The 14,800-nt window shown below is 45.6% G+C and overlaps 1 protein-coding gene across 6 annotated transcripts in view; it reads left to right on the top strand.

Annotated features, from left to right (window-relative positions):
• The window catches only part of ptprz1a (protein tyrosine phosphatase receptor type Z1a), a 45,802-nt gene that overhangs the window by 30,031 nt on the left and 971 nt on the right, over positions 1–14,800 (top strand). Inside the window, exons 11-30 of one of the 6 annotated variants that reach the window (XM_048969805.1) lie at positions 1,517–1,569; positions 2,314–2,917; positions 3,785–4,264; positions 5,682–5,826; positions 6,506–6,597; positions 6,759–6,844; positions 7,439–7,459; positions 7,630–7,726; positions 7,840–7,922; positions 8,371–8,505; positions 8,923–9,057; positions 9,426–9,589; positions 9,824–9,959; positions 10,304–10,450; positions 10,773–10,866; positions 11,261–11,334; positions 11,417–11,545; positions 12,397–12,543; positions 12,665–12,807; positions 14,639–14,774. In XM_048969805.1, coding sequence (XP_048825762.1) covers positions 1,517–1,569; positions 2,314–2,917; positions 3,785–4,264; positions 5,682–5,826; positions 6,506–6,597; positions 6,759–6,844; positions 7,439–7,459; positions 7,630–7,726; positions 7,840–7,922; positions 8,371–8,505; positions 8,923–9,057; positions 9,426–9,589; positions 9,824–9,959; positions 10,304–10,450; positions 10,773–10,866; positions 11,261–11,334; positions 11,417–11,545; positions 12,397–12,543; positions 12,665–12,807; positions 14,639–14,774 — 3,101 coding nt within the window. Of the gene's footprint in view, positions 1–1,516; positions 1,570–2,313; positions 4,265–5,681; positions 5,827–6,505; positions 6,598–6,758; positions 6,845–7,438; positions 7,460–7,629; positions 7,727–7,839; positions 7,923–8,370; positions 8,506–8,922; positions 9,058–9,425; positions 9,590–9,823; positions 9,960–10,303; positions 10,451–10,772; positions 10,867–11,260; positions 11,335–11,416; positions 11,546–12,396; positions 12,544–12,664; positions 12,808–14,638; positions 14,775–14,800 lie in introns of all 6 variants that reach the window. The other 5 variants (XM_048969789.1, XM_048969813.1, XM_048969822.1 and 2 more) reach the window with 5 other exon arrangements.

Below are 14,800 nucleotides of genomic sequence, written 5' to 3'. Positions count from 1 at the left end.
CACACCGACACTCTGTATACTGTAGGTGGCCAATCTGTCGTGCCAGTCAGAATCTGAATGTCAAAGTCATGTTTTAAAGTCCAACGCTGTAGCACCGGCCCAGTCTCCACTACATGGACAGTTGTAACTGTCCTTTGAACAGGCCTGCGGCTGGTTTTTGAGGACTTTTCTGCAGTGTTCCATTTTGCAGGGTTTCCCTGTGTGAAGATCTCCGACAAAGAGGGAATTTTCTCTCTCGGATCTCACACATCCTGTATATGTACCCTGCCGTGTGTTACCCTACTAGAGCGCTACGTCTTTTTTACATCCTGCTGTTTGAATTTCTATATTCTTTTTAAATGTAGGAACAATTTATACCATACTGTAAAGATCACTCCATGATTTAGAAAAGACGGTTCTATGCCTGTTTTTGAACGCCAAATGTGTATTGGCGTTTTACCCAAATGGGTGAAACATGGTTCTGCCAAACAAGGTTCTATTGCTGTTGAAGGAGATCAGTTTAGTTTCCCCGTGACTTGGACACATTGCTAACTCGTGGTGCTGTGTTACTCTTGACAAGATGAGCTACTGTTGAGATCCATGATGGACATACAATAAATTCACATGCACCCCTCTCTCACTTTTAAAAACCCCTTTCCCAAACACGTCCACTCTGTCCATCGTAATGGAGTTCCCCAGGAATCTTAACACCATTGCGGTCAAACTTAGCCCCGCCCAGCAGGTAAGAACCACGCCCCCCTCCCCTGTACTGCTTTGGGTGAGCCGGTGCATGTGGGGGCTTCTGCTGCGCTGCTCTGGGTGTTTATAGCGTTATAGGTTTATAACTGAGAAGGACCCACATCTGTTGTGACTCTACTGCTCCTGCTTCCGAGCTCATGTTTTAATCCAGTGATGAAATACACGCAAAGTTCTCGTCATCGATGCTGCTCAGTCTGTATGCCATTGTCACAAACACATTTACTGAAATTAAGTTTGATTGAAGCTGAGATCATGTTAAATGAATGGATTTCTTTTTATATTCTTGTAAATGATTCCACGCCAATGAATGCTTACTTTGTGTGTGCCAGGCTTTGTTGAAGGACGATTTCCTTCTGAATGTCTGTGTCTAAGGCCAGCCTGGCTGAGATTGTTTGTGAGAATTGCTGTTATATTTTTAGAAAGTATTTAAGGCCTCAGGACAGGCAGCTTTAATCTACTTCATAGACAGAACGAGTTTTTAATTATTTCTTGATTGATTTTTGTGTGTTTTTTTTTTTTGTTTGTCGAACCCCTGAGTCTATGTGAGGTTCCTCATACACAGATAATGTCAAATGTTTGATCTTTAGGAGGCTGGTTTTTGTTTAGTGGAAACAAAGGCTTTTCTCACAACAACAGTGAACAACATGTGATGTGTGTCTTCCAGCTGATACTTAGTAGTGGCCTCTCTAGCGCCAGTCAGAAAATCTATTCTTGTGCGCATTACTAAACAAACACGCATTGTGCTCGTGCTGACTGACGCGTGTCTCTTTGCTTCCAGAGTCAGATCCAGTTCCCTTCTCAGACTCGACCGAATCAGAAGATGACAGCAAGGTATTTATCTGAATCTTGCTTTTTTTTGTAGGATATTATGTAAAGAAAAAATATGGTCAGCATAGACACAGCTGATATAATTTTCCATTTGTTTTATAAAGATTTTTGTATGGGAACTAAAAACAATTAGAAAGCTCTGGAAAAAAATTGAGACCACAGCAACATTTTTAGTTTCACTTATCTCTCGCTTTATGATAATGCATCTGTGTAAAATATACATATTTTTTGCAAACTCCAGCCTGGCTCTTCCCTGCTTCTCATTGATGAAGAGCTTCTTCCATACGTTATGAGTCTCTAGGGCCTTCTACGAGACCTATCTCTCCTAGCAGTGGACTTCACACCTGTATTTAATGGTTTTCCATAGTTTTTGAAGGTCACTTGATGCTATGCCTCTGATTTATGAAGCACTGTTGTATAAGTTGACAGTCATCCCTGGCATTAGAAAGTCGCTTCTGCTCTCTACCTGGCTGGTTTTTGGTTACTGCCTGTGTCCTCTGCATCACCTTGTTCTTGTGTACTGCTGTCTTAGAAACTTTGAGCCTGGAAGCAGCCTGCCTGGCAGTGTAGCCTTCTGCTGGCAGAAGCAGGATTAAACCAGGATTTAAATATGCACATTTTATAAAAATATAGAGTGGTCTCTTAATTTTTTTCCAGAGCTGTATATATTTAGTTACATTTTTAGAATGTGAGCTCAGTCTACATCTTTGGCAAATAAGTCTTTTTGTCTCTCTGGTGGGTTAATAGCCAAACCCATCCAGTGCGCCAGAAGAAAGCTCAGGGAGCCCGTTTCACTGGACCTCTCTGAGCTCGGTTCCAGCCACCACGCCCTGGGACCAGCAAGGTATCCGGCGTCCGAGCTTCAGAACCACGAGCCCTTCGAGCCCAAAGAGGACCACGGAGGAGAGCTCTCAGCCATGGTCCGTTCAGCAGAACGTAGCGAGGGAGTTTACGGGGCAGCCTACTACCCAGACGAGCACGTGGAGTTCCGGGATTCCAGGGAGGGACCAGCCACCTACCAGCAGGGGCGAAGATGACCCCAGCATTCACAGGACGGAAGCTTTGACGACGCCAGTGCCACCCCTTAGTCACGAGGGCATCATTCTGGGCGCCCCTCCCACGGAGCACTCAGAGGGCTCTGCGGGAGGCGTGGCAAGCCCCACCCCCACAGCCACTATCGAGGACTCCAGGGTATCTGAGGCCAGCCCTGCCCCTGAATCCCCATTCATTATAGCCTCTGTCCCCTCCCTCACCGAGACACCTCTGTGGCCCAAAGGCCAAGACACCCAGTACGTCTCCACTCCAGCCTTTGGTGACCTTTTCTCGCAGACCACGCAGCCAGGGTCCACTGGTGAGGCTACTCTCGCGCCACTCCCTGTGTCTAACACCCTGTCTTACCTCGAGTCAGTCACCTGCTTGCATGCTGTTACTTTGTCAAGGGGGATGTTGTTTGAGACCCCCTCCAGTCTGCCCTCTGTTGATGAGAGCCTGTCTGCTGTTCTGCATGCTTCAGCTGTGTTGCTGTCTGCTGATGGTGGTGGTCCCTCCCTCGAGTCTCAATCCTCTCTCCCATGGCCCTCTGGTGGTACGTCCACCTGGGACACAGCTGACGTTGCCAGCGGTGCTGATGATGATGTCGTACTGTCTGATTTAGTGCCTGTGGTCATGGGTGATCTATCACTTATGCCTAGTCATACTCTTCACCTTCAAACTTTACCTGATTCATCTGCCACTGTGCAACTCGCGTTGCCTGATTCTAACTGGGATAGCCCTCGCCCATCTGAATATCTCAGCGCTGTCGCAGCTCCACAGACTGGTACTCTTTCTCGTTATGATGAATTACTCCAGCCATCGGCTTCAGTGTTTAGTGAGGGTGTTGGGCCTGCTGATCTTGCTGATTCTCTTAGCGTGCGCCGTAGTGGGACTAGCTGCATTATGGACGCTTCAGTGGTAGATGGGGATCCTGGATATTCTTTAATAAGCCATTACAGGGGCTGCAGCTTCTCCCTGCTTCCCTCTACCGTTTCCGTGCCTCCCACTCATCACTCATTCAGTGTCGATATTCCGGACGCTTCGAGATCCTCCGTCTCCATCTTCCCGGGCTCTTCAATGTTGGGTGCGCCCTCTGGTGGCGGCGACACTGATAGCATCTTGTCTACAGAAATTGTTCCATCCCTGCACGCCAGTGATAAAGTAGATCCATCTCTTGTTCCCCTAGGTCACTCCTCAGTTGACCCCTACACTTATATGCACGTTGTTACAGCCACTACAGCTAGTGCTCAGAGCAACAGATTAGGTCTTCCCGCTCTTTCCCCCACGGTCTCCTTTGTTGCCAGCAATGTCCGCCCTTCTGTGCTTCCGTCCAGCCGTCTGCTCTCTCAGGAGGGACAGTTAGATGGAAGTGCTTCGGGGAGTGCAGCTCATGAGTGGGAAATGGGCCAGAGTGCCCACCCAAGTCTCCTTGTGCTTATCACCTCTTCCATGGCCAGTGTGGTAATTCCGTACAGTGACGGTGCCACTGGGCACAGGAATGGGAGCAGTACCCTCATGGATGACAGTATGGGTCCCAGTTCCAGCACCTGGCCACAGGCCGAAGAGAGCGGCTCTGGTCAGAGCGTTCCCGGGAGCTCCCCCGACAATGAAACGTCATCAGACTCCAGTATTCCTGCAAGGGAAGTGGAGGACACGCCAGATCCAGGTAATGCCCAACTGTCCCGGAGTGTCCTGGCTTTCCAGTAGAGGGCGCTGTGACTGGCAGACTGAGGCAAGTACAAATCAGTGGTCTGAAAGCTGGAAACGGAGGTGACAAGTCCACAGCTGGAATGAGATGCCTGGAATCACTGGGTAATGGAATGGCTCGCTAAACTCTCTCAGTCCACAGAAACGTAATACGGGGGGACTTTTGTAAATTCCAGTGACAAATGAGTAAGGTAAGGTTTAGGGGGTCTTCAGTAGAATGTCATCTAACTCGCATCAGATCTGCAAAGTGATCACCAGGGTCTTTTCACTCTGTAGGAGACCTAACTGTGTGTAGAGGATCATGCATATAAATCCAAGGGGGAAAACTGCAATCAATCATTGCATGAATTGCAAAGTTGTCTTTTGTGGGCCGTTTGCTTGTTATTTCATTGTCTGCATGTATGTGCATGCATACCCCGTGAAACATACTCTGTTGTAGTCATTCTCTAGAATCTATACTTTTTTAGACATACAGTGTCATTTGACTGCCATTGCTTTTAAAAAGAGATCTAACCCATTTAAATCCCTGCCATGACTGATGCATGATGGGTAACGTAATGGAGCGTAACCATGTGATCACTAGCCTGCTTAGAACATGCCATCAGCCGTAATTATCAATGATCAGGAACGTACAATTGGCAGAGCAGCAATGAGGTGAGTGGGCGTTCAGAGTGCGCTTAACGTTTAAATCTTACACCCTCTGTGATGAAAGGCCGGCTAACAGAAAGGGAGACATGCGTAATGATCCATTCCATTAATGCATGGCCTTATTTTTGAACCCTAATGACTATGTGACACTTATAAGATGTGTGTGTGGGGAGGGGGGTTAAATTTCAGTTTATCTTCTATCACCATTAATGTAAAAGCATGGAGGTCCACAGTAACATAATTATTTTTCTTAATTTTTTAACTGCTCTTTGAAAATATTTGTTATGGTTTACTCTTAACAGAAAATAGGTGGATGAATGCGTAGTACTACATGTCAGTGACCAAGCATGTTGATCATTAATGGCATTAACCAAACACTAGGTAGCAGCAGAGTTCTTCTGCTGTTGGCAGGTAGAGCTTTAAGAATGTGTCTGAATGGGTGAGGAAGAATCGCCCCCCCTTTTTCGAGTGCTACTTGAGTGGTGAGGTGCTCCACTGTGTGGTTATGGTAGTCTAGGGGTATGTTATTTGTGGTAGAGGGCCTGTTTTGTTTTATTGCTGGCTACAAAATCTTTGAGGGACACTGTTGGTTCTCCCGCACAATTACTGAAGGAGGTATTTCTCTGGGTGTGTTATTTTCATGTTGAGGTGGTACTTTGTCAGAGTATTTGGAGGAGCGAGAAAGTGATGTGCGGTTGTGTTCATACCGACCCCTCCTCCCCCCACAGAAGCCATCAACAGCAGCCGTGAGTCCCAGGTGAGCCTGTTGGGACGGGGGGAGAAGGACAAGCGGACCGTAGTTCCCTTGGCTGTGGTGTCCTCGCTCACCGTCCTCTGTTTGATGGTGCTGCTGACAATCCTCATCTACTGGAGGTAATCCCAGTATGGGGTGTGTGCCAATATCATCCCTCGGCCAGGCCATAGCAAGCTGGACTTCGCCGATGCTAAATTTCTGGGCCTCTGGAAAAGAACAGGACATGACTTCTTTGAAAAGCACATGTGTATTTTTGGAATATTTATATGTTGTTGGCCAGGGCAGGATTAGTGGAGAGGAGTTTTGGGTTGTGGGACCTCTTGTGAATTGTCCATCACTCTGGAGGACATGACCTAGTAGATGATTTTATCAGTTATATAAATGGGAGAACTTGGAATTCACAGCTATTTTGTATGTAAAATCTACTGCCACCAGAGTCTTGGAAACTTTGTTCATGTTTTGTGCTTTTTCTCAGGCTTTCATGCTTAGTAAGTTATCAGTTTGATGATTAATGACCTTGAGCATCACCTAGAGACATTCTAAATGCACATGTGTTAATAAGGTGGTAAATATTTGCAATTATAATGTGTGTGAGATATAACTGTAGCTTAATTGTGGTGTTTGTGATCAGATGAAAACTCGGTGCCTCTGGATTTTCTCCGTGTATAATGTTGTCTTCAGCTCCTTTGACACTGCAGTCTAGTGTTTGATGTGAAAGACGTAGAATCCAGTGCTATTGGAGACGATTCGGAATAGAACCTTGGAAGTGATCTTCCTCACCAGGTGTTTGTTTTACAGGAAGTGCTTCCAGACGGCTCATTTTTATATTGAGGACAATATGTCCCCCCGGGTTATCTCTACTCCACCAACGCCCCTGTTGACGGCTGCAGGTACCACATGCATGCATGCATGCTTCTCCTTACAAACATGTTACATGAATCAAAATAATCAGGAAAGTACAATGTTCAGACATGCACAGGTTTTCTCCAAGTTCGTCATTAACTTTGAAATCAAATTCCACCTCTTGATCTCTCTCTCTCTCTCTTTTCAGATGATCATGAACCTCTGTCTTTGAAGCAGTTTGTCAAACATGTGGCAGATCTCTACAGCACAATCGGTTTCTCCCAAGAGTTTGAGGTGAGGATTGAATTGCCACTCGCCTGCACCGATTCCCCACTGTCCTCGTGGTACCAAGATGGCAGTGGTGCTGGTCTTTGACTGTAAATTGGTACCAAGGTTTCGTTTCTGACCCTCTGCTGACAAGTTAGCACACCAGGATTGCAATACATATTTTAAAAGTACCTTATTTTTATTTCAGTACCAAGAACAATCCATTTTCCTTTTAAAATGGCTTAGATTGTAGTTGGGTCATGAGTTGCATTGGGTTCTGTGATTGCTTTTTGAATTGGAAAGCTATGTTAGAAACGTGCCCGTGGATGGTGTAGCCATTCCCTGACACTTCACGCTGATTCCGGAAGGCTCTCTTGCTTGTGTTTCCCGTAATGTCGGCTAGCATGGCATCAGTGCAAGCAAAGGCATGCCGGGTAGCCGTCGGTTATCCCGCTCGGCAGATGCATGAGCCCACGCGCTACGTCGCTAAGGCCTATTTAGCGCATGGACGACCGCCTCGATTTCTGCACTAATGTTCCTCACGGAGATGCTGTGTGCCTTTTTGCTCGGTGGCCATCGTGGAGTTCATTGCTGTGCTCTCTGCATTCTCACTCTCATTAGATATTCAAAGAGTCTTACCAGGTAAGGTACCGTTGCTTCTTTTAATCACCATCCCATTATAGCTTTAGTGAGTCGCACGTGCATGTCTGTCTCGAGTCTCCTCGCACGACCCTGGGATCACATTGCCATGCGGGGGCCAAACTTTGCTGGAGCCTAATGGGTCTGCCGACTGACTGATCCTATCTTTGCAGGAGATCCAGTCATGCACAGTTGATCTGGGAATCACATCGGACCACTCCACTCATCCAGACAACAAGAACAAGAACCGATACATCAACATCTTAGCCTGTGGGTTCCACAGAACTTACTTATTGCTCACTATAACTGCCATATTACTTATTGCTGACTATAACTGTCATAAGTTGTGTAATACCTAATGTCACCCACCGCTGCTGCTTCAGATGACCACAGTCGAGTCAGACTCTCAGTCAGCACTGACAAAGATGGCAAAGGCGGAGACTACATTAATGCTAACTATGTCGACGTAAGTTGCCAGCCGCTCCGTTCGTACTGTGCAGTCATACAGCAAGGTTTTACTATATGGAAGTATGCGTTTATATTTACATTGTCACTGTGATGCGGTTCAAGTTTTAAAAACACAAATTATTTCTGTTTTTGCTCCTAAGGAGTGTCACCATATATAATAACGATAATAGAAAATATGTTTTGTCCTCTGAGCTTCCTCCTGGCCATGGGCCGACTTCGGCCGACAGTTTGTGGCTTTTACCTGGAATTTGTGACATCGAGGGAGGGCTGGTTTAAGTCGACCTCGTCCATCTGCTGACGGCTACGCGACACATCCCCGCCACGCTCGTGATTTTCGCATCACTGGCCACGTGGACACAGGAGTGGAAATAGAGCAAAGAGTAACCACAGGTTCCCGGTACCTGATTTTGCACACATGATGCACTGAGTCACCATTGACCCTGCAGGGCTTCGACACTCCCAGGGCCTACATCGCCGCCCAGGGTCCACTCAAATCCAGCACGGAGGATTTCTGGAGGATGGTCTGGGAGCAGAACGTAGGTGTGATTGTCATGATCACCAACTTGGTGGAGAAGGGAAGGGTGAGTGTTTATTAGCTTATTATTATTATTATTATTATTATTATTATTACAGCACCATAGATGGACGCCTCAAAAGTTAATGTACAGTAGTATTAATTAAAAGGAAAGAGAAAAGCTGACAGATACCAATGACAGCAACTTCTGTGATGCATGTAGAACAAACTCTAATGCCAATGTTGTTACTGTAGCAATTCAACCCGTCTGTCCTTGGATTTGGGCGGCCAACCTTTACGTTATAATCCGTAACCTCTAGCCTACCCTCGCTACCATCCTATCACTCTGTTACACATTTTCAGCTTGTTAGCCCAAAGTACAAGTTCATCTCTTGATATCTTGTCATTGTTTCTGAAGTAAGGGAGGGCGTGGAGGGTAATGGGAAGGTGGTCAGGTAATTCAATAGGACTCTGTGTTCCACAGAGGAAGTGTGACCAGTACTGGCCACTGGAGAGCCAGGAAGAATACGGCTATTTTCTTGTGACTTTGAAGAGCACCAGAGTCCTGGCCTACTACACCCTCAGGACCTTCACTCTGAGGAACCTCAACGTCAAGAAGGTCTGCGTCACCATAGACGTATATTTTTACATTTTATTTGTTTAGTGGGTGTTTTTAATCAGAGTGACATGCACCTGGGAAAGCGGGGTCACACAGTCCCCGGAGCAATTGAGGGGCCCAACAGAGAACGCACTGAGATTTGAACTAGCAACCCCCCAGACATAGGCACATCCCCCTACCACACTGAGCCACACGCAAAGCCCTTAAGGGTCAGAAATGTCTTGTAAATACAATTTACAATTTATTTAAAAAATATTTAATTTTATGTTTCTTCCTATTCGTGTTTGAGCTATTAAAGTTAAAGGTCTGGCATCGATGTGTCCTGAGGTGTCGAGTGGATTCTAATTCCGTTTATCCTCTTGCCCCAGGGTTCACTAAAGGGGCGGGGTCATGAGCGGACTGTGGTGCAGTACCACTACACCCAGTGGCCAGACATGGGCGTTCCAGAATACACACTCCCCGTGCTCAGCTTTGTGCGGAAGTCATCTCAGGCCCGAACTGCTGATATGGGCCCCGTGGTGGTTCATTGCAGGTAGGATGGGGTCCCTCCCCTCCTTCCAGAGTCATTTGGGTGTTTTGCTGCTATGGTTACTGTTTATGAAACTTGATTGATGATTCTACCTCGAAACATGTCTGGGAGAGCCAACAGAATTTTGATCAGTGAATTTACAGGGTAAAGGCTATGAAGGCCATCTTGGTCTTTTGGAAAGGGATCACGTCAACACAAACAAGGGGGATGCCGCTCTGTTTTCTCTCCTTTTATTAGCGCCGGTGTGGGCAGAACAGGCACATACATTGTCCTGGACAGCATGTTACAGCAGATCAAGGAGCGGGGAACCGTCAATGTCCTGGGATTCCTCAAGCACATACGGACACAGAGGAACTACCTGGTGCAGACTGAGGTGAGAGTGAGCCAGAGTTCACTAACCTATAAGCCAAAATGTATAAAAAACACAGGAAATCACAAATGCAGAAATGAAATAATCCTTATGAGATCACAGTGTCCCCAGAGTGAACCGGCAAAGACAGTACAGCACATTGTCAAAGTGCATAAACTACGACACATTTTATCTTAAAATATATAGCCAAAGGTCCAACAACTCTATTCTCTAGCTGTTTATTGTTTTCCTGAGTTTAAATAACAAGTAGTATATAGGAAACCACCCTTCACCCTTCTGTGTGGGAAACTTTAACATGACTCAGACAAAGTAAAAGATCCTGAGGCTGTTCGGTTGCCTCCCTCCAGGAGCAGTACGTGTTCATCCATGCCGCTCTGGTGGAGGCCATTCTCAGCAAGGAGACGGAGGTGTTCTCCACCCACATCCACAGCTACGTCAGCGACCTTCTGAGCCCAAGGCCATCCAGCAAGTCTCAGCTGGACAAGCAATTCAAGGTAAAGTTCTGAGAGAAACTGCGGAGACCTTATATGCATGTGCGTAGGCTAATCAGCACTGAAAATATACGCAGGAGAAGGGGACAAATAAAAGCACAAGCATGTAATCAGTGCAGGGAGTCTTAAATAGATTTTGTTTATGCCATTTTTTAGAAATTAATTCATGACATTTTTCAAAACAGTAGAACAGAAAAGGTGGTAGATCGCGTAGATTGCAGTAGATTCGCAGTATATTAGCAGTGCAACAGTTAACAACCATACTGTGTGTGTCTAGCATTTAGTGTGCAACTGTACACTGGACTAAAATATCATGTGTTTGCAGTTGGTAACGCAGTTCGATGCTAAAGGATGCGACTACTCAGTAGCTCTGAAGGAGGGCAATAGAGAGAAGAACAGAATCGTATCTCTCATACCTGGTGAGCATCAGCACTGTTACCCTCTAATCAAATAGCGTTTACCTACATGTGCGCAGACATCCATATCAATCAGATTCATTTGAACGGGCTCCCCCTTTCAGTCTGGTTCCTTCCAATGATTTTTCCTACCAGGGAGTTTTTTCAATCCACTGCTGCCTCTGGCTTACTGTCTGGGGACAGTAAACGTAACATAAAGCGATTTGAAACAATGTCATTTTGAGAAAATGCAATATACAGAAATAAATTTATCGCTTTTGATTTAATTTCTTTCTACAAAAGCTATTCACATACAGTAGTTTTCTGTTGCTTTTCTTTAATATTTCCTTCAGTTTGAAATAATGTTTTAAATAATGTACGGTTGGATTATAAATACGGCCGTAAATTTGTGTTGCAGTGGAGAGGTCCAGAGTGTGTCTGTCTCCAGTGACCGGAGAGACTTCTGACTACATCAACGCCTCTTACATTATGGTGAGGAACTTTTCCCAGAAATCCCTGAGTGGCTAGAGGTTATAGCACGTCACAGCACTGAGGTATAATGCTTATGTTTCAGGGCTACAACCAGAGCGATGAGTTCATCCTTACCCAGAACCCACTGCCCAGCACCACCAGTGATTTCTGGAGAATGGTGTGGGATCACAATGCCCAGATCATTGTTTCACTGCCAGACACTCAGGGCATGGTGAGTAATTATTGCTCTAATGCCGAGTTTCCCAACCCGGTTCTCGGTGACCCCAGGCAGTGCGAGTTTTTGCTCCCTCCCAGCTCCCTGCCGGATTGTCCACATTTTTGCTCCCTCACAGCTCCTGGTATTTGTGCACCAGGGCCGGAGTGGCCAATCACAAGATTTGGGAGAATTTCTGGCGGACTGCTTATCTGTTGTCAAATATTTTATTTCTGGCCGACACAAATTCATCTGCGCGATAACTTGGGCGCAGTACGCCATTGCGGAGGTGCCACAGCAAATCGCCTGCTATTGCTAATCGCTGGAAGGTTCTCAAACGATGGATGATAAAGATACCAGGCGGGGCTGAGAAAGTCAGACTGCTTGAACAGCTCAATATTTATTATTCATTTGTTTCTTGAATGTCAGCAATACATTTACCAGGATAAGAAGACTGGAACTGTGGCATTCTTTTTTATCAAAGATCTGCCTGGTTGAAGACAAAATGGTCTGGTTTTGGGCATAAATCCTTAATATCCATGTGCTCTAAATACATCGTAATGAATGAAACTACTGAGAATCTAAAGTATTCATCCTCTAGTGCATAACTTTAGGACCATTTAATGGGGTCCTGGGGGTTGTATTGACTGGTTTTGATTATTGGAGGGAGTTACAACCACCCATAATTTATGCCCATGTTGGTCCTAATAGCACTACCATAATATGGAGTCTTCATCTTAATTGGTGATATTACCAAACTGTAACACAGGAAGCATTGTGTGTGCTGTGTTGTGCTATTGGCAGAGGCTTTGCAGCTCAGCTAAAGGGCACTTGTGGAGAACAGTTTCACATCATTCTCATTTTCTCAGGCTGAAGAAGAGGCATTTTATTGGCCCAGCAAAGAGCAACCAATCAGCTGTGAGATGTTCACAGTCACCTTCACAGGAGAGGATCATTTGTGCCTATCTAATGAGGAGATGCTGGTGGTGCAGGACTTCATCCTTGAAGCTACACAGGTAGGATTAGTCTTACTAACTACTCACATGAGCCATGTTTAAGACTGAGAACCGGACATAGATTTTTTTTTGTAGGAGCAAAAACCTAGACGTTGTTTAAAATGGGTTGTGTATCCTGCAGGATGACTATGCGCTGGAGGTGCGGCAGTACCGTGCACCAAAGTGGCCCAACCCGGACAGTCCCATCAGTAACACCTTTGAGTTGGTCAACATCATCAAAGAGGAGAGTGGGTCTCGAGATGGCCCCATGGTAGTCCATGACCAGTAAGACACATTCTTCCAGATTAATGACGATTATACTTTTTTGATTCCAATGGGGAAATTCTCCTTTTTGCCTACCTCACCTTGGTCTCAGAGGTGAGAGCAAGCTTGGCAGCAAAGGGCAGCCACCCGTAGCAGCACCCCGGGAGTTATGGGCCTTGCTCAAGGGCCTATATACATGCTGGGGCCGGGCTTGAACTGGCAACCTTCTGATCTTGGGCACAGAGTCTTGGCCAACTGAGCCACATAAGAACATAAAAAATTTACAAACGAGAGGAAGACATTCAGCCCGGCAGCTTCTTTGGGGAGAACTTAACTTATAGGTCAGAGCTGTTAAAATCTTATCCAGCTCTGTTTTAAAGGAACCCAGGGTTTTAGCTTGCGCTACACTAGCAGGAAGAGTGTTCCATACTCTAACTACACGCTGTGTAAAGAAGTGTTTTCTCAAATTCAGTTTAAAATGTTCTCCCGCTAATTTCCACTTCTGGCCACGAGTTCTAGTATTTAAATTAATATTGAAGTAGCCATTTGACTGAACAGCATCCAGACCCGTTACAATCTTATATACCTGGATCATGTCCCCCCTTAGTCTCCTTTGTTCAAGGCTAAACAGATTCAGCTCAGCTAACCTCTCCTCATAAGACATTCCTCTAAGACCAGGAATCATTCTTGTAGCCCTATGTTGCACCCTTTCCAAGGCAACAATGTCCTTCTTAAGGTGCAGTATGGTGACCAAAGCAGCACACAATATTCTAGGTGGGGTCTTACCAAGGAATTGTATAGTCTTTGCATCATCTCCCTTGACTTAAACTCCACATACCTAGAGATGTAACCCAACACCCTATTGGCCTTTTTTATTGCTTCCCCACACTGGCGAGAGTGAGACATGGAAGCATCAACATACACTCCAAGGTCTTTCCCATAATCATGTTGCTCCATAACGTGCCAGATATCTGAACATAAATCAGAGGAGTTCATTCATTCCGTAATAGAACATGTTGTTCTAAAATCCAAATACTCACGCAAGCTACTGATTTTTCTCCATTAATTTGATGTTTACATCTCCAAGAGGCAGAATTTCATTTAGTCATTTTCGACGGCCTTGTGGTTTCAGTAGCAAGTAATTTTATTTTTCCAGTTGCAATATCTCTAGGCGGCGCCGACCTCGTTATTCCCAGCTTTGAGGGGGGGCTCTTCAGCTCCTCCGTCGTCTGGAAACCAGTAGGCTGCGGGTGTCGCTGCCGGGGGAGTTTTGCTGTGACCTTGTGTCTAGTGAAAGAAGCAAGAATGAGAGGAAATGAGGAACAGTGTTAATTAGGGACCGAGGGCTACGAGCTGATAATATTTCTTATTTAGGTAAAGTTAAGTTGCCTCACATATTAATTAAAACTATTTAGCTGTATAAATGGATAAAATTATATTGGATTAGATTAGGTTCCTTACGTAAGCGTGCAACATCAGAGTCCCTCCCTGTTGGTCGACTCTTTGGACTGTATCTGACTTTCTCTAGTAGCATCCAGGATTCCAGTTTGTCATCGTAACCCCACTTTAGGAGTCAGGGAATTCAGAGATTTTATTGTCATCTGTTCAAGTGCAATAAAGTACTTGCCTGCGTACCTCCCTGCAAACTTAATCAACATATAACGATAAAGAACAACAAATAACGAATAACAGAATAGTGAGAACAATAATGTACAATATTCATTCAATATACACAGTAACATTCATATAGGACAACAATGTGCTGAGGGGCAGTAAATGAATGACCAGCTGCTAGCACTGGCACTCTGTCTTCATCGAAGGAGCTCGCTGACACACTGACTCTCCCGAACAGGCATGGCGGTGTCACTGCAGCGACCTTCTGTGCCTTGATGACTCTGTCAAAGCAGCTGGAGATGGAGAACACCATCAATGTTTATCAGGTGGCTAAGATGACCAGCCTCATGAGACCAGGAGTCTTCACGGATGTAGTGAGTTCCTCTCTCCAACACTGTAG

This window comes from Brienomyrus brachyistius, chromosome 1 (genome assembly GCF_023856365.1).
Source record: "Brienomyrus brachyistius isolate T26 chromosome 1, BBRACH_0.4, whole genome shotgun sequence".
Taxonomy (NCBI): Eukaryota; Metazoa; Chordata; class Actinopteri; order Osteoglossiformes; family Mormyridae; genus Brienomyrus; species Brienomyrus brachyistius.
This window is presented reverse-complemented; position numbering and strand designations above follow the sequence as displayed.